The sequence below is a fragment of the Vidua macroura genome, chromosome 11 (assembly GCF_024509145.1).
Source record: "Vidua macroura isolate BioBank_ID:100142 chromosome 11, ASM2450914v1, whole genome shotgun sequence".
NCBI lineage: Eukaryota > Metazoa > Chordata > Aves > Passeriformes > Viduidae > Vidua > Vidua macroura.
This window is the reverse complement of record NC_071581.1, coordinates 944,189-967,312: the sequence shown is the minus strand read 5'-3', so window position 1 is coordinate 967,312 and position 23,124 is coordinate 944,189. Positions and strand designations below refer to the sequence as shown.

The following is a 23,124-nucleotide window of genomic DNA, read 5'->3' as shown; positions in this document are numbered from 1 at the left end:
TCATTCATAATTAAGGTGAAGGCAAGTGGTAAAAATCTCAAATTATCTTTTATGTCCTCTTTATTCTCTAGTGAATTATTAAGTAATGATTTATAGCCCAAATTCCACATGTGTACCTGCTACTTCAGGGGGAAAAATATCAGCCCTTCATGCTCATTCAGCTAATGGGCATCGCTAATTGAAAAAATGTTCTTTGCACATATCACTAACTTTCCAATCATTTATTTGTAGAGAAGTTTGAATACTAAAAAATAAAAGAGAGAGAGAGAGATTCAGTGGAACTTTGGAAGCTGGGTATGATGCTATGCTAAGGTCCCCCTCCCCTGCAGCAGGCAGAAATCAGTGACTGAAATATTCTGTCACCTCATATTAGTTTCTGCCAAAGTCAGAGTTGTCAGGACCAACAACTGAAGTTTGAAAGCAGAGGTTCTATCCCATATATTTATTCTTTCTTTCTTTTCTTTCTTTCTTTCTTTCTTTCTTTCTTTCTTTCTTTCTTTCTTTCTTTCTTTCTTTCTTTCTTTCTTTCTTTCTTTCTTTCTTTCTTTCTTTCTTTCTTTCTTTCTTTCTTTCTTTCTTTCTTTCTTTCTTTCTTTCTCTCTCTTTCTTTCTTTCTTTCTCTCTCTTTCTTTCTTTCTTTTTCTCTCTTTCTTTCTTTCTTTCTTTCTTTCTTTCTTTCTTTCTTTCTTTCTTTCTTTCTTTCTTTCTTTCTTTCTTTCTTTCTTTCTTTCTTTCTTTCTTTCTTTCTTTCTTTCTTTCTCTCTCTCTTTCTTTCTTTCTTTCTTTCTTTCTTTCTTTCTTTCTTTTATTTCTTTCTTTCTTTTCTATCTTTTCTATCTTTCTTTTCTCTTCTCTTTCTGTCTTTCTTTCCTTCTCTTTCTCTCTCTCTCTCTTCCTTTCTTCCTTTCTTTCTCTTTCTTAATATCATTTTTTCTTTCTTTCTTCCTTCCTTTCTTCCCTTTTCTTCCTTTCTTCCTTTCCCCCTTTCTTTCTTTCCACTTTTTCCTTCCCCCTTTCTATTTTTCTCCTATGTCTTTTTTTCTCTCTTTCACATAATTGAAGTTTTTCTGCAAAAGAGGTTTCCCTCTCAGAACTAAGGCTGCCTCCTGTGCTGGATAAAAGTCCTTGCAAGAGTCCCTGCTCCATCCTGAGCCACTGCTTTTGTATAAGGAAAGGTCCTTTGATAGTAGCAAAGAAAATACCTGAGCACCACGAAGCCAGAAAAAACAGAATCAGAGACAACCTGCTGCAAGAGCTGCAGTACCAAAACCCTTTCTTCCCTGCTTTTTTTTTTTTTTTTTTCATTTCTGTTGTTTTCCTCCTAGGTTGTTGTGGTTTAACCCCAGCCAGCCTCCAGCCCCTCAAAGCCTCTCACTCACTCCCTACCAGCAGGATCAGGGAGGGAGTAATGAGAGTAGAAGCTGGAAAACCCCTGGGTTGAGATACAGACAGTTAACAGGGAAAGCAAAAGCCATGCACACAAGCACAGCAAAACATGGAATGAATTCCTGCTTCCCCTGGGCAGGCAGGTGTTCAGCACCTCCAGGAGAGCAGGGCCACATCCCATGGAATGTTAACTGGATGGCAAACACCTTCTCTCCAAACATCTCCCCTTCCTCCTTCTTCCCCTCACTGCATATCCTGAGCATGATACCACATGGTCTGCAACATCCCTTGGGTCACTTGGGGTCACCTGTCCTGGCTGTGTCCCTTCCAAGCCTGCCAGGCAGCCCCAGCCCCCTCCCCAGCATGGCCCCACAAAAAGCAGGAAAGGCCTCGGCTCTGTGTGAGCCCTGCTCAGCAACGACAGAAACAGCTCCCTATTATCAACCCTGTGTTCAGCACAGATCCAAACAGCCCCACACCAGCCCCTGGAAAGAGAATCAGCCCAAATCAGCACACAGGTTGAAGTAACTTTTCTTCCCAGTGCAGGTTCTGCACTGTGAAGTCAGAAAGCTTGGCTGTCTCTGACATGCATTTTTGTATCCTCTTTTGTATACCCTAAAGATCAATTGTTTGGGTTGAAACTACCACGTATTTATATGTGCTGACAAAGCAGAGAGGAGTCTCAAAATGTCAAACCATTCTGCCTTTCTTTCCTAAATCTCACAGTCTTTGGAGAACTGATTTATAATTTTTGGCCTGTCTTAGATGGCAATATTGAGAATCAGTCTTAAGGACCCTGCCCACCCTTTTCACCATTCCCTAGAGCATCTGTGCAGAACAGCTGGGGCAGAAATAGCATGGGTCAGAATAGCTGCTTTGCATACTTGCACCCCTCTGTACCTACCCCTGAATATTAATTAACATCTCATAACTGTTGTGTGAGCTGACACAGGCAGGTAACTGGAGCAACCACAAACTCATGGCTAGAAAGCAAAGAGTGAATTGATTTCTGTTCCCTCATGAGCTGGGGGATCCCCAAAGCAGCCCTGGGCAGGGGAGACAGAGGCACCTTAAACTCAGTCCATGCCAGAGGCTCACTGGCTGGGTTGTCACCACTCCTCCCAACACGTGCTCTGCACAAAGCAGCTGTGGAGACTCCTACAAGGATTGCTGCTCTCTGGCTTCATTTGTGCTCAGGCAGCCCCTGCAGCTGATATAACACCAATCCATCCACCTCTAGAGAAGCAAAGCAGAAGTTTGTCCCTTATACCTTTGTAAAACATGCCTCCAAAGCTGTTAACCAGCTGCTGCCCCCAGTTAGATCTTGTTTCTCCTGATGTATTTGGATGCCATATTCACGGGCCCAACACCGGCCTCACCGGCCTTGGATATTGTGCAGTAGGATGTGATTATGACCTAAATGAAGCCTGAAAACCTGCTCTAGACTGAGAAGAAAAAATAGAGGAGCAAGATTGCTTTGTCAACCCCTTCGTTACGAGTATAAAAACAGACTATTAACTATATAATATTTTTCTGACCCTAAACTTTATAGTAATTTAACTTCTCATTGCTGATACTTTACAAGTGACTTGGCATAATTTTCAGAGAGGAAATGAAAAGAACTAAAGTTTTTAATTTAATTTAAAGAAGAGAACTGCTCAGTTCATAAAGTATCATACATTAACCTCATTGTCTGCTTCAGGAGTGTAACCTCTAAGGTTGATTCAAAGGTAACCTAAATCCCCCCTGTGAGGACTATTCATATCCACTAATGGTTCCAATACAAGACACTGCAGGTCCCAGCTGGTTGCCAGTTCTTCAGCATCTGAAACGTACCCTCAGCAGACTGGAGGACCTCCAGTCCTCCAGCACTGGGACTCATTTAACTCTGACTTTCACATTCATTTTGCTGTGCTGTGAAGAGCAAAGACAAAATCAATGTCCATCAGTGATTATGCAAGGCAAAATATCTAGTGATATTGAATACCAATGGCAGTGGTGAGCATTAAACTTACTTAAGGATTGTGCAGTTGACAAAGCCGTTTATTCCAGTTTCACTTAATTTTCAACAACATGAGGAAGTTTAGAAAAATACAACAATTACAATGAAAATACTGGATCGCAGTTCCTGGCAAGCTAGACTTTAAATCAACAAAATGTATGGTGTATATATATATAATTTTGCAGTGCACAGGTCAGGGGAGGTTTGAATCACACAAGGACTGAAACTCTGCAAAGAACATTTTGTGACCAAGAAAGTGGCCTCTGTCACAGCTGCATTATTTCTGGCTTTAGATCACCTCTTCGTGGCTTCAGTGCTCAGAGGATGGGCAAAAAAATGCAGCTAAAGTGGCAACTCTCCCACACCAGCACTCTTCTCTCATTTTCCCCAATTAACCATGTTTGAAATCCTCACTGAGCGAATGGGACTTTATCGGATTGCATCACATAACTTAAAACTTTGGAATTATAGCAACAACAAACTGAATCAGCACAGGAGTTTCTACTGAGAGTTGTTATGAACATTGTTGAGGTTTTCCCCTGAGATTCTCACAAAATTATTTTTCTTTCTTCCCTGGAATTTCCCTATTATTATTCCAGTACTATTGCTTATGTCCCACATTCATCAGAGCTCTTAAATCACAGTATTCACCCTGGCAAAAAGATAACTGATATCCCAGTCCAGCTCTCAGGTAAACCACTGTCATCTATTATGCTTAATAATGTCATTAATATTGAATTTAAATGGAAATTATTTTCTTTTATCCCTCCCAATGAAATTTTAAGATATGAAATACCAACTCAATGGAAACAATATTTTGAAAAACAAATTTTGATGACTATTTAGTCTTGTTTTACCCATGGAACATAAAGGAAGGTGGGCAGCTTTCAGACATGAATTGATGTGAAAATCAAACATGTTGTTTTTAGGAAAATGTTTAACCAATCCTCCTTATTAAAGCACAGGGTTTGGAACAGCCTCAAGGCAGGAGAACCACAGCAGCTAGTTTTGGTTGTCTCCAGGCAAACACCAGCAGAGATGCTGAGAACCATCTTGCCAAGCTGCCTTTTATTGGGTTCTTCCAGCTGAGCATCCAGGAGGTAATTGGTACACAACAAGTGGGGAAATGTTTATCAATGAGGCCAATTCAGAGCTGGAATAGCTTTGCAAAGAGAGTGTTTTGGGGTGCTCTTGATTTTCAGGCTGTAAAGAGTAAAGCAAATGCACTCAGAACCTGGGCAAGTTGCAGTTTCTTTAAGAGACAGTGCACAGAGTGTGGCCAAGAGGGTTTCTTTTTTTGTTTGTTTTTCTGTTTGTTTGTTTTTTTTGTTTTTTTTTTTTTCTTTTTGCTGCAAAGAAATCCAGTGCAATCAAAAGGCCCAAAGAAACCCTGAGGAAGCAAGTGAGTCCTTCCCAAAGCAAAGACTAAGAACCTGTTATAAATAGAGGCGAATAATTTGCTCAGCTTTTCAAGAGTCAATCAGAAATTTATTGATTACAGCAAGCAATGGCAAGCAAACAGCGCTGGGTGCAGCCGGGGAGTCCCCGCTCCGCCTATGGCCCACACACCGTTTCCCCCTTCCCACAGTCTTTTTATACTCTCTTTCTCTGGGGCCGCGGTATCTCTGGGTGTACTCTGCGCTTGCGCCCTCTGTTGCTAGGGGGTCGTCTTCTACTCTCTGGTGGTCGTTTGACAAAGGCTCCTCTCTTCTTCCTTGGTGAAAGTCCACGGCCCTGTAATGGTCTTTTCCATATGCACCAGCTTAAGTAATCAACATACTAACTAGTTTCTGTCTGGCGGTTTTCTGTTATCTACACAAGGCTTCTCCTTCGATTCTCTGTTATCTACACAAGGCTTCTCCTTTCTGTCTTGATGAACAAAGAGTCTTCTCTAACTTATCACAATCCCCCCTTTTCTTTTTCTTTATTTTGTTCATCAAACTTTTTTTTAGTTATTTTAACAGTGTTATAAAATGGGGGTTTAACATCAAAACAAAGCTAACAATGTTCTGTAATCTGGGGGTTAGGTACGCTCTTTCTACTAGCTTCTAAAGGGTGTTAAATCAAGAATCCTCGCTAGTGGGTATTATTGCCTGGTTATCAATAGTTGAATTTTTTTTATTCCTGAGTTACTTTGATTACTGATTATTTCAACATAACCTGGCACTCTATCTTTGGCTATTGCCAGGTTAGGGCCTACTGGCCGGGTATCTGGTGGGATAGGCTCCTTCTTACTGGGTTCTATGTACTGAAAACCCCATACTGTCTATCTTGGATCTGATGGTTTAGTTACATTCAGATACACAAATTGACAATTCCCTTGATTGAGTATGCCGCCCGACCAGTCCTTCTGTGGAGCTTTACAGCCGTGGGGTCCCCAAGAAACAGTAAGCCATTGATCTCCTTCTACTGACCAATCTGATGCTTTTGTTTCACAGCCCCAATACCCACAGAAGTATTTTTTTTTTTTTTTGGGGTAATTGCAATATCCCTTTCTTGGATTTGATGCTGGACATATCGATGGGGGCCAATGTAATGACAATGTAAAACTAGGAGATCTGGACAATATTTGAGTTTGAATTTCCTTCCTATCTACTTGGGTTAATATCTACTTAAAGGGTTGATGTGAAAATTGAGAATATCTTCCTGGTAATAACATAATCAGAATTACAATAACGATAACTTGCCAAGGAGGATGGAGTCCTGGTTTTGTACTTAACTCATAATTTCCTACCATTTCCCTTTTAGCTTGCTGCCCTTTTTGTCTACCTGGGGTGGTTGAGTCGGTACTTTTGGGGAGATTATCAATACCCAGTCGGTAATATTTGGAGTATCTTTGCATTATTCCACTTGGGATTGGGAAGAGCCTGGTTCTTTCCCCTCTGCCTCGCCCGCCGACTCGGGTGCTTCGAGCCGCGGGGATTACCATCTTCTCGGCAGCAGCGGTACTCTCCAGCACATCTATTCCCTTTTCCCCTTCTAGCCTTATACTGCTCCCAGTTCTTATCCTTGACCGGGGATGAGTCACACAGGATTTCTTTCAGCTCTTTCTGACAACACCGGTTTACAATATGGGCAACAAGGGGGCAGGTTCATTCAGGTGGAAACAAAAATTCTCAGGGTTAACCCCTTTTCTGTAAACCTCCCACCACTCTTCTGATTTGAACCTTACCCACTTATTCTCCAATTCCCCTAACTCTAATACGATTCTTGTTAATCCTCGCTCTAGCTTGTAGCAGCTGGAGCAAATCCCAGTAGGTGGCTTTCCTTTGCGGCAATGGACTCACCACCGTTCTTGGCAAGTTTTACAAACAAAGCACACAAAAGGATAACAATCACAATGTATTTCTTTACACACTACTCCATAATTATCAGCCAAGGGGTAAGTGTATCCTTTCTGTTCCCCTTCTTGGTCTATCTGGATTACCCACACTGAGTCCATCAGTTTTTCTTCAAGGTGACCTTCAGGTTTCTGGGTTGGCTTGTTACTCTCCAATGGTCAGCTGTAGTCCTTTTGTCTATTGGATCGTAACCTGCGTCTGTGGGTCACACTAGGGGAGTACAGTGAGGCTTCCTAACAGGGCAGGATGCATACATATACTTTTATTTGTCCACATTCACTTAACTTTATTTTTCACTTACTCTCACGCACAACAAAACAATTACAACAACAAGGTACCTTTTATTTTTCAACACACTTATTACACTTTTAGGTTTCCCTGGCCAGTCTCAGTGTTCTTGGATACCCCTCAATCTAGCTGTGTTGTTCCTAACTCCAGATCCTCTCAGATTTATCTTCAAACTGGCAAAATTTTTATTCAATTCTGGGTGGTCTTGAATATTAATATCTCAACCCAGCAAAACTTAATTCTGGGTGCTCTCGGAATGTTAATCCCTCAACCCAGCAGGTTTGAATCAACCCTGGATGCTCTTGGAACATTAATCCCTCAACCCAGCAGGTTTGAATCAACCCTGGATGCTCTTGGAACATTAATCCCTCAATCCAGCAGGTTTGAAGCAACCCTGGATGCTCTTGGAACATTAATCCCTCAATCCAGCAGGTTTAATCAACCCTGGATGCTCTTGGAATATTAATCCCTCAATCCAGCAGGTTTAATCAACCCTGGATGTTCTTGGGCATTCTTATCCCTCAATCCAGCAGAATTTTTAGGGGCCCCTCCTACACATTTTACCTTTTATTTTTCCCCAATAGATTATGCCAAGAAAACCTTCTTTTTACCTTTTAATTAATTTTTTTTTTCTAATTAATTACCTTTTATTCCCCCCCCTCACCAAGGGGTCCCACTCTTTCTCTGAGACCCAGACTCGGGGGGGGTTCTCGCACTCTTTTTATCACTCGCTTCGTCTCTTTACTGGCCGCTTTTCTCGCGAAAAAGACGGAAACGCAGCATGGGAGACTGCCGCTCTCGCTTAGCAGGTCTGGGGTAACCAGCCCGCCTCTCATTCACACACATTCACCCCCCCTTTATCTGCCCTGTAATGCAAAGGATCTCCCAGTGACAGCTTTTAACACTGAAGGGCAGTGCTATTGTATAACAAACACTTAACTCTTAGCCCAGCCGGGCTCGCTGGCTACTTTTGCAAGCTCTTTACCAACTAGCGATGCTTGTAAGCGGTGCTTGTAACTCCTAGCTTGTACCACGCTCCCACTAGCTGCGCTATCAGCTAGCGGCGTTCAAAGCGGCTCCTCAAACCGCGGCTTGTGCCCGCGCGCCCGCTGCGCTATCAGCTGGGCCGCGCCTAAAGCACCTTTGCAAGCCCCGACTTAAGCCCCGCGCCGCGCTCCCCCAGCTCGCCAGGGACAGCCCGTGCCACGCATGCGCACCACCCGCTCTATCAGGTAGTGTAGCTGAACTGCCCCGCGCATGCGCTCTTCGGCACCGCCGCCCCGCGTCTCTGTATCTTAGTAAAGCCGCAGCGCGCTTCACACACACACACACACGCACAGACACACACACCCAAGCACGCACGTCCGGATGTAACAGACACACCACACCGAAACTGGGGCACACCACACTGCAATTGGGACACAACACACAACACACTGAAATCGCGATTTCTCCCTCCCCGAGCCGCGCTGTCAGCTGGGGAGGTCCTCCCGCCTTTTCCTAGTCTGGCTTCTAGTTACCCGCTGGTTATTCCCCTGGAGCTCAACATTCACCTCATTCTCACCTCATCCGCCTCCGAACCAGGGCAGAGGGACGTTGTGGTGAATGTGGAGGTAGGGGTGGAGGGGGAGGAGGTATGTAGGGTGGAGGGGTGGAATCGGGTAGGTCTGTATCCTACCTCGTCCTTTCCCGGAGGGGAAGGCATCCTAATTTTTAATCATTAGTCCTTATGGACTATCTGGAGGAATTTGAGGAAGCTTTACAGGGTTTCCCCCACCCATGGGAGCAGAGGGCTTGCTTTTCCTCTGTCCCATCTTCCGGAGTGCCTTCTTTCACACACACCTCTACGCTTCCCTCAATTCGTGGCCCAGCCCGTCGCCGGGTGTGGGAAACGCACTACTATGAGGTCCACACTCACGTCGTCTCACAGAGATGTCTCACTCATCACACTCCGGGATCCCAACCCCGACCGAGAGGGCCCCGCTCCCTCTGAACGGGGCAACCTCAGTAGCCCCGAAGGACCACTGAAAGGTACTTACACAGTCCTGTGTCTTCGCCCGGGACTTCGTGCACAAAGATTAAGGGGTTGCCGGCTATTCTTTGCTTGCCACCGAGTTTGGGTTCGTCGGTAAGGGTCCCAGGAGGGGGTCTCCTGAACGGGGCTCGCTGCCAAGGCAGCGAGGGCGCCTCCCCGTGAGGAGCTTCCAACGGATAGCCCTTATCCGAGTCACGGCACCAGATTGTTATAAATAGAGGCGAATAATTTGCTCAGCCTTTCAAGAGTCAATCAGAAATTTATTGATTACAGCAAGCGATGGCAAGCAAACAGCGCTGGGTGCAGCCGGGGAGTCCCCGCTCCGCAAAAACGGCCCACACACCGTTTCCCCCTTCCCACAGTCTTTTTATACTTTTTTTTTTTTTTTTTTTTTTTTTTTTTTTTTCCCGGGGCCGCGATATCTCTGGGTGTACTCTGCGCTTGCGCCTTCTGTTGCTAGGGGGTCGTCTTCTACTCTCTGTTGGTCGCCCGAGGGAAGCTCCTCTCTTCTTCCCCGGCGAAAGTCCACGGCCCTGCAATGGTCTTTTCCATATGCACCCAAGTTCTAATTACACACCTAGCTTAAGTAATCAACATACTAACTAGTTTCTGTCTGGCAGGCTTCTGTTATCTACACAAGGCTTCTCCTTTGATTCTCTGTTATCTACACAAGGCTTCTTCTTTCTGTCTTGATGAACAAAGAGTCTTCTCTAACTTATCACACTTGGGTTGGGCAAAAGTGGGTTAATTGGGTGAGTCCGTTAAAGGAGGGGAAAATGCAGGTTGTATGAGCTCTGCTGTTGCCCTGTACTGTAGCTTAACTTTAGGGAAATTAAGCCTTTAGGATTTTTGTCCTCCCCTCTTTGGTCTTTCTTTTCTCCTATCCCACAAGACACCAGGGTGGATGGTTTCCATCCTAAATGCATATTATGCTTGTCTTACAGGATCCCACACCCCACTGCTTTGCCGTTGAGCCCAGAGAAGGAGTGATCCCTGCTAGGGGCAAGGTTCCTGTGACTGTCACAGCAGCCCCGAATGACACTCAGCTTTTTGCTAGCAATGTCCAGCTGTTCATTGGGAACAGCCTTTGGACCTCCTGTGTGGTGGAGGTTTTGGGCACTGGCACCACATTTGTCACAGACAAGCCATTAACCCCAGAGCTCAACTTGGGGACCCAATTCAGGTAGGAGATCTCTCCACTCCCACCTCTCCTCCTGTCTCAACATGGAGCAGTTTTGCTGTAGTCTGTCAGGCAAGATCTTGTTCAGTGCTTAAAGCCCTGACTCCTTCCTTGAAGGCAGAGGTTCCTTTAGAAACATGTGATGGCCAGTTGAGAGTTGTTAGACACTCTCAAAAGCCACTGACAGGGAAACCAGTTGCTAAATTGCCACTGAATTGTCTTTAGTTCTAATACATTGATGTCCTCACTTGATGAAGTAATGATCTCACAGGCTGCCCCGGAGCAAAAGGTTCCCAAAATGGTGCCCAGATGAGGCGGTCCCTCCGTGTGGCTGAGGGACCAAGGGAAGATGGCATCACATCCTTCCCCTTCCCCTTCCCCTTCCCCTCCAAATGGCACCTTCCAGGCAATCAGGGGCCCTGGGAACAAAGAGACAGGAGGGTGACAACCCTCACCTGAAGGCAGGAGCCCACAGAGCAGTTCCAGAGGCAGAGTTGCCAGCAGAGTTTGCAAAGTTCGCTTCCAAACAGTTTCTAATTGCAAAATGAAGTTTCTACAAATGACTACCAGTGCTGCAAAACCAAGGCTGCTACGAACGAGAGAGGCCCTGCTGCCCTGGTTTCCTCTCCTGGAGCAGGCAGACAATTTTTGCCAGCTTGCTGGGGTCATCCAGAAACTGCCTCTGAGCCAGCTTTTAGACATGCCTGCAATCATAGCCCCACACACAAGGTCCCCAAGTGCAGGGTCTCAGAGATTCAGTCACAGTTTCAGGCACAGATTAATACAAAATACAGCAACAGCATGAATCACCCCAGAACAAACATTTTGGAGGAAAACACCACGTCCTGTTAGCCTTGCCTGGAAAATGCTACATTACCATTATAAGCATATTTCTCTTTGCAATAATGACATCAGAAGGGCAGCTCATCAGACACCATTTCTGGTCCACATTAAGAGCTGGAAATGAAGACAGTCTCCAAGCTACTAACACCTCAGGTTGCTCACTGGGAGCAATCTGATGACCAGGGAAATAGCGATTCCCATACTATTTTCCATCCTGCCTTCTATTCTAGCCACCTTCCCTGTATTCGTCGGTTCGAGCTAACAAATAGAGGCAACCGTGTGCATTGGCTCTCGTGGAAAGCAAAATGCTACAGCCCACCTAAGGGGAAGGACCAGAGTGTCTCAGCCCTCAGCAGCCCCAAAGATGCTTCCCAGAGCCCCAAACGTGCCGCCCCCGTGTTTGAGGTGGAGCTACCGACGGGGACACTGCAGCCAGGCGAGTCTGTGGACATGGTGCTGCGAGGCTTCTCCCACATCTCGCAGGTGAGGTCCCCACCACGGGCTGAGCCTGGGGAACCATCAGATCCCCTCCCCTGGGCTTGTCCCACATCCCTTGACATTTGGCTGGGGAAATGAGGAGGGGCCTTCACAAAACTGGTTTAAGACCACACGTTTCTGTGGCAGCACCAGTTGCTTTCCCTGCTGGCCACCACCAGACCAGCTAAGACTTTACTGTGATTCCACAGCTACCAAAACCCAGTGCTGATCCCAAAGTAGGGGTGGAAGGAAATACTGCTCTTTTGGGGCAAGCAGTATTGCATGCTGAGTCAGCAAAGAAGGGTAGAGAAATAAGTTACACTTAGACTAGGAGCCCAAAAAGAAAGTGAATGAAACAAGTGCCAAGTGCTTTATCTGGGGTAAGCACGGAGTAAAACAAAAGCCATGTGAAGGGAGGGAGTTTCTCACAAGTGCCTTTTGTGGTTATTGGGGTGCAGTGTTACAGGCAATTGAGCACAGAATAAATAAGCTGCATCACAGGAAGAAAAAGGGGCAGTGACTGTAACTGTGGCAGGAATAGGGCCCGTGGTGGGTGGTGGGTGCTGAGCCAATTCAGGGCATTTGCAGGGTGCCCTGCCACCACCCACTGCTGCCAAGTGACTCTTGCATGCAGGAGGTGCAGGATTATGTGTTCTGTGAAGCTGCCATTGGGATAACCAGCCACAAAGAGAAGATAATAGAAATAATCATTACCTGCAAGTTCATTCACCCCTCTATAGAAGCATCAGCCAGTCAATTCTCTTTCCGGGTGGAGAAGGTAAGTCTCTGGATTGCATCCTGGCATTTAAGAGCATGGCTGAGGGGGCTGTGTGCTTGTGTTAAAGCCCCTCTTTACCCTTCCTGAGGCACTCTGTAAAGTGAGTGAAGATGCTTTTAGAGATGAGACTGGTATTTAACGTCCCCAAAGTAAAATTGCAGTTACAGCTGCACTGCCAAGGAGATGGTGGCACTTCCAGAGAAATGCCAGTTTCTCTGCTCACTGTAAAGGGAGGCTCTGAGGATCCTCCAAGGCCCGGTGATGTCTGTACACTGATGCTGTAGGGAAGCTGGGAAAAATGGACATTCCTGTGAATTCCTCAGGCTGACAAGGAAAAACCCATCATCTCCTGTGTCTCTTTGGCTTCTCTGCTGTTGGCATGGATGCTTTGTGGTATAGCTATATGGTACAGCTCTGTGCAGTTTCCTAAGCCTCAGCTGCTTGTAAGGACCCCCAGACATCCTGCAGCTGCAGTGCTGATAACACTGAGGCAGAGCAGATGCCCTTTAGTCTCTGGATCCCAACTCCAGCATCATCTTTCTGTCTCCTGCAAGTTGTCTGAAAAAGAGAAGATGGTTCATGATTTGGTTTCTGTAGTTTCAGGTGTCTCCTCTGGTTGCCAGGCTTCCACTGAAGTACAGAATCCCTGGAACAGGCAGTTCAGATGTAATTTAGAAGCTTTTCAGCTCTCCCTGATTCTGCCTGGGTTCTGCTCGATGCCACACACACAAACTGATTTATTGCATACTACGGCACAGCACCTGTTTGATATCAGTACATCCAGAAGTAGTTCCCCAAAGTCTCTGGTTTCTCTAAACCATGCAGGAAGCCCAGCACAATGCATAGACAGGAAAGAAGAGCCTGGGCTGATCATAGCTTTGAGACCACAGACACCTTGTCCCTGTAGCAGGGCTGCAGGACACATGCTGCAGGCAAACTGCTTTTTGAGGCTGCTAGAGCCAATAAGGTTGTGAGAAATGACTCTGTGCGTGTGAAGATCATCTAGTGCTGTTCTGCCCAATAGAGAGACAAATCTGGAGGCAAATGGTCTGGATTCACTTTCTGCTTTAGATCTTTGTTCAAGCAGCCACCTCCTCTCAGGGGCCTGTTCCCTCATCTGTACGTGGGAGTGTTTCCCTGTCCTCCAGAGGATGCTGTGGTTTCTAAAGATGAGAAGCATCTGCTATAAAGAAAAACCTCCTGGAAGGGTAGAAACAAATAGAAAGGGTAAACAGAAATGTATGCACTTCTGGGGCTGAAAAATGTGAGATGCAGCAGAAGCAGAAGGAGGTCTGTGGCTGGCTGAGGCTGTTTTTCCTTCTCTCCTGTTTCCATAGAAACCCAGTGATGTCCTGACGCTGCAGTACCAGCCTTTGGCTTTAAAAAACACCTGCCTGCTGCCACTGGACCTTATGCTGGACTTGGAGCAGCCATTCCTGGTCTGTGATGAGGACCAGAAGCCCCTCCCTGACGGCCAGGTGAGCAGCCCTGGACTCCTGCAGTGGGGTCTGAAGAGGAGGGATGTGGTGGTGCCTTTCTGTTGGGAGCTCCTTGAGTCAAGAAGTTTATTCTGCAGTATCAGCAGTGGGCTGGCCTGAGCTGCATCAGCAGAGCTGCTGAAGGAATCAAAATCTTATGTGAATTGAGAAGATCCATCCTGGCTTTAAGGCACAGGGAGAAGGGAGCAGGCAACTGGGTCTGGGCAAGCCATGCAGTAAAGGTGTCTCCTGGAAAGCATGCCAGCTCTCCAGCAGCCACCCCCTTGTATTGGGGCTGAGCACAGAAACGTGGGCCTGAGGGAATCCTGGACTAGACTGTGGTGCCTGCAGTCAGACCCCTGCTGATAAGAAATGAACTATGAACTGAGAAGCCCATGCTGGGGTCACACTTTGAGCATTTGCTGTTTCATGCTGTCGAGACCTTGGGACATCATGCCACAGGTGATTAATTACTGTTTGTGTCCTTGCAGCCTGTGACAGTGGGTGTAGGGGAGACCTGTCATCTCTACATCGCGTTTGACCCAGCTTATAAACTGGATTTTAAGAGCTGGAAAATAGAGAAGGTTCTGAAGATAGACATGGTCAGGGGCCATCCTTTTGTGGAGCGTATCACCCTTCGGGGAGAAGTCCACTTCCCAAGTCTCCGAATCCAGCCCGGCACCCTGGAGATTGGCTGCATCGTGGCTGGCACTGAAGAAGTGCGTTCTCTGAAGATCACCAACCGCAGCCCACTTCCCGTCGAGTACCACTGGTCATTCCATTCGGACAGCCAGGTGAACAAGTTGAGGTATGTGCACCTTTGTCCTCTCCCTGAAGCTCTTCTTGCTGGTGTCCTGATTGTACTTGGCAAAGAACAAAGCTGTTGGCCTAGGATCTGACAAATAACGCTGACCAGCCGTGGTCAGGCTGGATGCTCAGGGAATAGGTTTTCCAGCAGTTTGGTGCTGCCTAGCCCCCATAGGGGTTTCCCCTGGGAAGGAAAGCTGGGGTGAAAGCTGCTTTCTCTGACCTCTGTGGCCTGAGGCAGTGTCCACCTTGATGAAGGGCTCCTAGTCCCAGCTCCCACAGTGCTGCTGGAGGCCCTTCTGGCCCCTCTGCTTTGGGATGGGTCCTCTCTGCAGGAGCTGCTCTCTGCTCCTTGCCTTCCTTCCTTGCACTGTGCTGCAGGATGCCCAGAAAGTCCCAAGACCAGAGAAAGAGCCACTTAGTGCCTGGGCTGATGCTGAACATCTTGTTACCTTCCCTTTCCTTCTTTGCTGAGACAACTCCTTTAGTGCCAGGACAATTTCATTCCCAGGGGTCAGTGTTCAGTGGACACCTTGGATTCTTCACTCCCTTTTTTTGTGACACTTGTTACTCATTTTGACTTTTCCCCACTGCAACATGTCCCTTATGGGTTCTGAACTGCTTGGCAGCAGGACTTGCTCATCACATCATCTCCTATCCCTGCCTCCCAGAGAGTTTCTGCTTTAGAGTGAAAAATGTCATTGTCTGGGCATCGTGGTCCTGGGAAGTTGCCTCAAACCATTCATTCAACTAAAGACAGTGGGCTAGATGATTAGGGATCTCTCGGGGGCTATGATGAGAGAGCCCCTCATCCAGAAATGAAGCCCAGCCTTAGATAACAGGCTACATAGCAAAAGACAGTGATTCTTTGGGGAGCAGGTCATTACAGGCCCTGAATGCCTGTCTGGGAACGGAGCATCCAGGTCAGGTTTGACTGTGTGGGGAGCACTTGCAGCTCAGCAGGGTGACAGGCAGGCACGGCTTGACTGTGTCCCTCACGTGGCATTAGAAACACAAGCAGAGTTACCCTGAGCACCTGCTTCAATTTAAAATGGGGAATGTGACCTGAGTCCCCTGGGAGTGTTGGAAAATGTCAGCCAACCCCCCAGCAGTGTCAGGGAAACATTCCTGATAAATACCTGGTGGAGCTGCAGAGTTTCTGGCATTGGGCACTGGGGGGGTTGTGCTGGCTCGTCACTGGCTGGGTCTGCCCCTTGGTGCCTCAAATCTCACCTTTTTTCTTGCCTTCTCTGTCTTTTCCTCTCTCACTGTGCTTTTTGCATCCCCACAAGGTGTTAATCCCTGTCCTCTCTAGTTGCTCAATGCAATCAGTTGCAGCTGCTGCACTGCTGCTCCCTCAGTGTCATCCCTGGGCTGCCCTTAGAACAGACCTGCTCCAGCCTGGATTGGGAAGGGCTGGATCGAACCGTTTGTCAGGTCAACGTGCCAGCACCCACCCAGGGGCTGCATCCTGAGCAGGAGCTGCTCGTGCAGGTGTCCCTCCCTCCCTCTGCAGGTCCCTGTTCATAGTTATGTTGTTTTCCAGATATGAGCCTTACCCACCTAAATTCAAACCCCAACCACCAAAGGGGAAGAGAACCTATTTGGGTTGCCTGTCATCTCAATGGAGACAGTTCAAGATTGGAAGGGAGGAGGCAGCCAGAGCCCTGAAAGAATTGCAGGATTTTAACCAATCTTTAGGAACAGAGGTAGATTTTCTTGTACACCTACTGCTTGTGTTGCCTCCCCAGCCTGCCACCAAGAAGCCATGCTCGTGCTGACCTCCCTTTTTGCTGCCCTGCTGTCCTGTGCCCTGACAGTGGGCTGGGCAGCAGGGCCAGTGGCTGGACATGGGGTGAGTGGGAGGGAGAAACAGGAGAGTTTTCCTTGGAGAAGCTCGCTCAGATCCTACGGGCCTGTGTTGAGTGTGGGATTTTTGCCTTGTTTCCTTCACAATGTAAGATGAGGCTTTTAGCTGCAGCATCATGGTAAGACCTCCGGCTTCCTTGCCAGAGCAAGCTGTGATGAGTCCTGATCTCCATGTACCCTCTTCCCAGCCCAGCCAGACTACCTGTTTCCAGGTGTCTGCTTTCACCCGAGAGCTGGTATTGCACTGGTGGCCCTGAAGCTGTCTTATAACCTGAGACTTTGCAAAGTGGCTGTCTCTTCCTCCCAGCATAGAAAATGGCTTGTTTTTCAGGTGCAAATACAACTGCCTGAACCCCCTCGCTTCCCACGAGAGTTGGTGGGATTCAGGCACTCCGTGGACATGCCACACACTCCCCTCGAAGTGGAGAAGGTAAGAGGGAATCTGTCTCACTTGCCCATTGTCAGTGTGGCAAGCAGGGCTGTAGCTCCCAGTCCCACTGGTGGCCCTCAGCATTGGCCACAGAGGGGCCTCACGTCCCTCCAGGCCCATCACAAAGTGCTGCTGGAGCCACTGGTTGCTGGAGAGGCAGTGCAGGACATGTTGTAGGGCTGCCCAAGGACGCTGTGCAGCACCTGCGGAGGGCATTGCTCCCCCTGGAACTCATCAGGTGGTCCATAGGAAATGTTTGCAGGAGCTTTTGCTGTAGCACCTTGAGAAAGCAGCATTTAAATCAGAGAGAGAGGGGAAGAGCCTCAGGAGTCAGATGAGCTGGGCCTTCGCTCAGCTCCAAGAGCTCTCGTTCTGAGTCTCCTCCTATTTTTTAACTGCTTTCTAAAAGCAGTTAAGAAATGCTTTTTAAAGGCAAGTTGTGCATCAGAGAGAATTTCTACTGCCAGGAGACATCCCAGTTCACTGTAATGTAATGTATTAATTAATGTGTTGATCTGTGAGTATGGGAGAAGATTTTCCCCATGGTCCCTCCACTGGTCAGTGGCATGGATGCGGGATGAGATCAGGGTGATTCTGGCTGTGTTTGGGGAATAGGCCCCTCCAGGTACAGCTACACTTTGCTCCAAGATGCTCTTCTGCATCCATTTCCGTGCTCAACACCTCAATCTCTCCTGTCCTCCAGGCTTTCAGTATCGTGCCAGTGTCAGGTGTGCTGCAGCCGGGAGAGAGCCAGCAGGTCTCCTTCACCTTCTTTGGCCACCTCAACACCATCTGCAATGTCACGGCGCTGTGCCACGTGGAGGGAGGCCCCACCTACGAGGTGGTGGTGACCGGAGAGGCCTCACGTGTCAGCTACTCCCTGAGCTCCCGGGAGATCGACTGTGGCTCTCAGGTACCACACACGTCCCCTGGCACAGCTCCTTCCTTGGGACCACGGCCAGCAGGTTCCTGCCCACCTTGGTCCAGGGCTCCCTTCCCTTCCCAGCCCCTTTGTTGGCTCTGGGGCTTGGAAGTACAACCTTTGAGGGACACATCTGGCATCCAAGCTGGTTTAAAATGGCCATCTCCAAGCCTCTCCAAAATGCTGGGAGTGCCTCTTTTTCAGGGTACCTAAGACTGCCTCCTGGGGCAGGCAGGGTCCCAGTGGGGGTGCTCTGAGGGGTGTGTCCCTGAGACGTCCCTCTGCTCATCCATGCCTAAAGCCTGACCTCCAAGGAAATGCTCTTGTCTAAAGCTCTTGCTTAATCCACACAACAGTCAAGGGAAGAAGTTGGGCTTCCAGTCACTAGATTTGGAGAGACTGTCCCAGAATAATCCCCAGTTCACTCTTGTCCAGCTGAAAGCCTGTCACCAGATGACACAAGGAAAAACGACGCACCACAGCTTTGGTCACGATGAAGAGACTAATTTATTTTCTCTGACTCCAATCTTTTATAGTTCTCAAAAGGTGCCAGTGGATTGGAGGGTGAACGTGCCACCTCTCCAAGGACACTGGACAACCTACCTGTACATCAAATTTCTCCGCCTCTATGAAAGAATGCAAAACAATAGGTTGTTTACAGAAAGTTGTGTGGGAAAGTTCTCTACAAGAATGTAAACTCAGAAGGCTTTAGAAAACTCTTGAAAATCAGGGCGACAAAAGCCCACAGATATTCCCAGCTGCTGGCCCTGTGTTGCCCTGTGTGAGTCCCTTGTTGCATGTATGTTGCTTGCCAATACTTGCATGCCTTTTCTTCTGGAATGCCTCGGTGCTGTCTCTGTTTCTCCTGGCTGTTGGTGACCCCTCAGAGTGCAGAGGGCCTGTGTCCCCTGGTTCATTTATTGCTGGCCCTCCCATGGTTGTTACCAGACCTCTGTGTGCTGCCAGAGCTCCCTGGTCCTCTGCAGGTGCCCTGTGCCTGGGGGTTCCCCAGGTTCCCAAGTGCTCATTTCTCTGTCCCTGCTCCCATGATGTGTCTGCTTCCAAGCCCAGGAGAGAGGAAGGAGATTCCCAGCAGCAGGCCTGGGTCTGTAACTTCCTGCTCCTGTGCCTTCTCTCCAGATGTTTAATGAAATTCATCACCGCACAGTCACCCTGGCAAACACTGGCAAGCCTGAATTCAACTGGGTGCTAAAGCCTAGCACTGCCGACCAGCGTCTGCCTGGCGTGTTTCTGGTCAAGCCCACCACTGTAAGTAGCACAAGGGACTGACCCCAGCCCTGTGCCAGGTGGCCCAGGAGAGTTAAAGGGAAAAAAGAGGGGGTGGGGTGGAAAGGGGGAAAAAAGTCAGAGGGGAAAACCCCAAACCCAGCTCGGACAGAGACAGGGCTGTAAGCAATTTCTGCTGGGGTCAGAGCAGGTCAAACAAGGGCCCTCCTGATCGACTCCCCCATGGCCTTGCCTGGTGGGTGGCTCTGCTGTCAGAGGCAGACACGGGCGGGAGGCACAAGTGTGCTGGTGGTCACTGTCCTGTCCCGCTGTAAGGGGAGTAGAGGAGAATTCTTTTTGATAGATTTCTCGGACGAAAATAAGGCACAAACGCAGCAAGTATTGTATCTGAAAACTGTTCATTGATAAAGAAAGGGCATGGTCCCGACCAGAGGGGGATAGAAGAGGGAGCAGAGAGAGAAAATGAGAAACGGAGAGAATAAACAGAGAGGACAGGGATAGAGTGTTACTGCTAGAACACTGGGGTGCTCTGTCGGGTCCTGCTCGGCAGATGGAGCATGTGCAGTTGTCCTAGTGATGGTCATTTGTAACTTTTCAACACATTCAACAGGTTTCCATTCCTTCATTGGTTAAATGTTAATACTACATCAACTCTTCACCAACACTGGTATCACAACACAACGTTCTCATTAAAAGAACTCTCAACTTTAGTAAAACTTCTTTTACAAAAGTCAGCATTATAGAACACACGGTATTTAACAATTGTGAAAGCCAACACTGTAATATGTTTATCACAAAGGTGAAGTGGTCTGATGGTTTCTTCTAGATGAGAACCTGTCTCCTCAGCCTGTCTGTCCCCTGAGCCATCCCCCATCAAACACTGGTGCATTCCCTCCCTCTTCTCCTGTCCCTGCAGGGCTCCATTGCACATGGCGAGAAGCAAGTGCTGAAATTCTCTTACATGCCGGGATTACCAGGAGCCTTCAGCAGGACTTACCAGCTTAAAGTGGGTGACCTGGACCCAGAAAATATCTGCCTGAAAGGAGAAGCGTCCTTTCCCATGATCAGGGTGAACCTGCCCTGGAACATCAAAGGTGAGCACAGCCTGTCTGCCCCCAGAAAGGGCCCCTCCGGTTTTGTTCCCTACCATATGCCCATAGGGCAGCTCATGCCAACCTCCACCGAGCCTGGAGGGTTGCAGGACTCCCAGACCAAGTCAAGCCCTCTGGTTGCTTCATGAGTCCTGAGCAGAGGATCCCATGTGGGCTTTGTCCCAGGAACCATCCTGCAGAGCTTGCCAGCACATCTGGCAGGGTCCTGAAGGATGATGGCTAGACTGAAAGGCTTGGGAAAGCTGTAAGAGAGGCTGGCAGGGCTTCTGGCAGGGTTGGATTTGTGTGACATTGCAGGGGATGAGATTCAGAGAGGAACAGCAGCATCCAGTTTCCATAGATGGCTTGAGGGATTTCTTTCTGGAAGAAACCAGTGTTGGGAGGCGGGGACTTCCCAGCTTAAATGGGACTGGCACTTTGCTCACACTTCTCTTTGTGGATGTTTTCTTCCTTCAGGAAATGAAAAAGATGAGATCACTAAGAGTCAGACCTCGAAGACTCGGGATCCGAAGACTCAGGGCCTGAAGCCCCACATCCCTCGTTCTGGCATTGTAGTAAGAACAGCTGCAGCCCCGTTTAGCACATGCCACCCTCCCCATATCACCTGAGCCCCTGGTAGCCCACAGCAGCTCCCCGGTGCCCTGATGGCACCTGGGACCTCCCTGCCCACCGACAACCTGTCGGTGACAAGCTGTGTCACTCCAGCATTGCCCCTAGGGCTGCCACTCTGCTCATGGTCTCTTCTGGGGCTGCACCAGCTTCCTGGCTACCCTAGGGAGAGGTCCTGAAAGCCATGCTCCAGGGATGGAGTTGATGGTGCTTTCAAGGAGATGCATGTCATTGCTGGGGAGTTTGTTGGTCCCAACCCAAGCCCTGCCAGATTTACAGACCCAAACAGCGGCTGCCTGATTGTGCCCTGGGGCTGTGCTGGCAGTGCTCATCTCCAAGAGGCACCAGCTTCTTCCGGTTCCCTTTCCAGACAGTTTTTGTCCAAGCTGCCTCGGTACTGGCTGGGGGCAGGCAAGTATCTGGAGCTCTGGAAGGTTCCTGGCTGGTCTGTCTGCCTGGCCAGATCAGCTTTGCTAACAGTGTCTGGGCAGGCAAAGATGCTGGAGTTACTTCCCTGGAGATGAAGTCCTGCCTAAAGAGAGCAGGAGGTGTCACAGACACTGAGCAGCCAGACAGGAGGACCCCACACCCCCTCTCAACGAGAGCAGGGTGGGATCCTTTCTCAGGTGCAAGCTGGGCCTTGGGAAGGACCTTTGCTAACCCACCACTGTCTTCCCTTTCCTCAGTCAAACACTCAGCTGCAGATAGAGATGATGAGGATGCTGATAAAGAAGCCTTCTCTGGAGCTGCAGAAAAAGCTCCCATCCCATGCCCTGAAGAGCAGGTTCCCTGAGAAGGAGCTGTGCCAGCGTCTTGTCAAGTGAGTAGGGCCTTCCAGCCCCATCTCCAGGTGCCCCGTGGGGAGCACCCAGCCATGCCCCCTTCTCCTGAGAGCTCCTTGTGTCTGCAGAGCTGGGAATAGCCTGGACTGCAGAAAGGGTCTGGTCCCGGCGGCTGTGACACGCTACATGGGAGCGGCAGAGTGTCCTCCCTTCCCCAGCACCACGCTGAGCTTTGAACTGCTCAGCTCCCCACAGCTGTGGGGCTCTGTCCCTGGAGCTGGGGGAGCCAGTGCAGACCTTCAAGCCCTTCCAGACAGCATAAATTCTGTTCCTGCTGACTAGCTCTGAAAGAGACAACTCCCAGCTGATGTCTTGGTTCCAACTAACAGAACACACTAAACAAAAGGAGAAGGGAACTGCACATGTCAGAAACCCCTTTGAAACCCAAAATCAGATGGTTTGAATCCTGGTGGGGTGGCAGGGCTTATCTAGGTGACTTGGTCCCTCCCTTTGCACCATCATGATGCAGCACAAGCACGGGAGGCTTCAATTCAGGAAGAAGATGCTCTGCAGAACAGATCATGTGATCTGGTTGCAGAGCAATGAAGATTTCCTGTGCAGGCAAACCTTATTCCTAGACCCCAGAGCAATTTCACGCTCAGGCTGTACACCAGGCTAGGCAGTTCCACTGAGACCAGTGGAGGCCCAGTGGACTCACCTATACTGGCTTTTCATGGCAGAGGAGCTGTGGCCAATGTCCATTTTAAACTAATTGTATTTTCTGGTACCATCAGTAGCTGATAAAACCTAGGACCTGCACTCCTCCTGACTTCCCAAAGTCATTGCCAGGTGGTCAGGCCATGGGTTTCATGGGCTTGAGCTGAGATTTTACAGCAGTGAATAAAGAAATTGTCACTGCATTTGTATCCTCTGTCCACTTGGACATGTAGCCATGCTTAAGGACTGTGGTTTAAGGACTGTCCTTACTCCTCCTTGCAGAGTTAACCTGCTCGAGTATGTCCTGGACATGGGCCCTGTCCTGAAGGGTTACACTGAGACACACACTCTGAAGATCACCAACCCTGGGCAGATCTATGTGTCCTTCCAGGTCAATGTGTCTGTCCTGCGGGACACAGGTAAGCAGTGCTGGAGACACTTCCTGTGGCCTTGAAGGCGGTGTCTCAGACAGATTAGCTGAAGCCACTGAACCTGGGGAGGTTTCTGAGCTTTTTCTTCTCAGTGCCCCTGCTGGGAGCTTTAGAGGCAGAACTCTCCTGGCCAGCCATGCCCAGGGACCTGGTCTGCCTGTGACTGCCCTAATGCTTCTGTGCAGGGGCCAGATGGGCTCATCACCCTGGTCACCTCTCAGCATCTTCTGCCCTTGGCTCCCACGAGCATCAAGTTTCTTTGGGCACTCTGTGGGCTTGTTTTGCCAACCAGTGGGGTCTGCTGTGTTTTGGAAGTGCTTTGTTTGGAGTTCACACTGTCACAGCTCCTGTATTCAGCCTTTATTGAGGAAACAGCCTGTGAGATCCTC

General features: G+C 48.7%; 1 protein-coding gene across 1 annotated transcript in view; it reads left to right on the top strand.

Moving 5' to 3' along the window:
* The first annotated feature begins 5,718 nt into the window (after window positions 1-5,718).
* LOC128812984 (hydrocephalus-inducing protein homolog) overlaps window positions 5,719-23,124 on the top strand; it is a 42,066-nt gene continuing 24,660 nt past the window's right edge. The window contains exons 1-14 of the mRNA XM_053987712.1: window positions 5,719-5,775; window positions 9,513-9,532; window positions 11,306-11,558; window positions 12,187-12,330; window positions 13,668-13,922; window positions 14,300-14,616; window positions 16,162-16,324; window positions 16,816-16,914; window positions 17,618-17,827; window positions 18,977-19,105; window positions 20,001-20,178; window positions 20,653-20,750; window positions 21,492-21,625; window positions 22,587-22,723. Of these exons, the coding sequence (XP_053843687.1) occupies window positions 5,719-5,775; window positions 9,513-9,532; window positions 11,306-11,558; window positions 12,187-12,330; window positions 13,668-13,922; window positions 14,300-14,616; window positions 16,162-16,324; window positions 16,816-16,914; window positions 17,618-17,827; window positions 18,977-19,105; window positions 20,001-20,178; window positions 20,653-20,750; window positions 21,492-21,625; window positions 22,587-22,723 (2,194 nt within the window). The remainder of the gene's footprint in view (window positions 5,776-9,512; window positions 9,533-11,305; window positions 11,559-12,186; window positions 12,331-13,667; window positions 13,923-14,299; window positions 14,617-16,161; window positions 16,325-16,815; window positions 16,915-17,617; window positions 17,828-18,976; window positions 19,106-20,000; window positions 20,179-20,652; window positions 20,751-21,491; window positions 21,626-22,586; window positions 22,724-23,124) is intronic.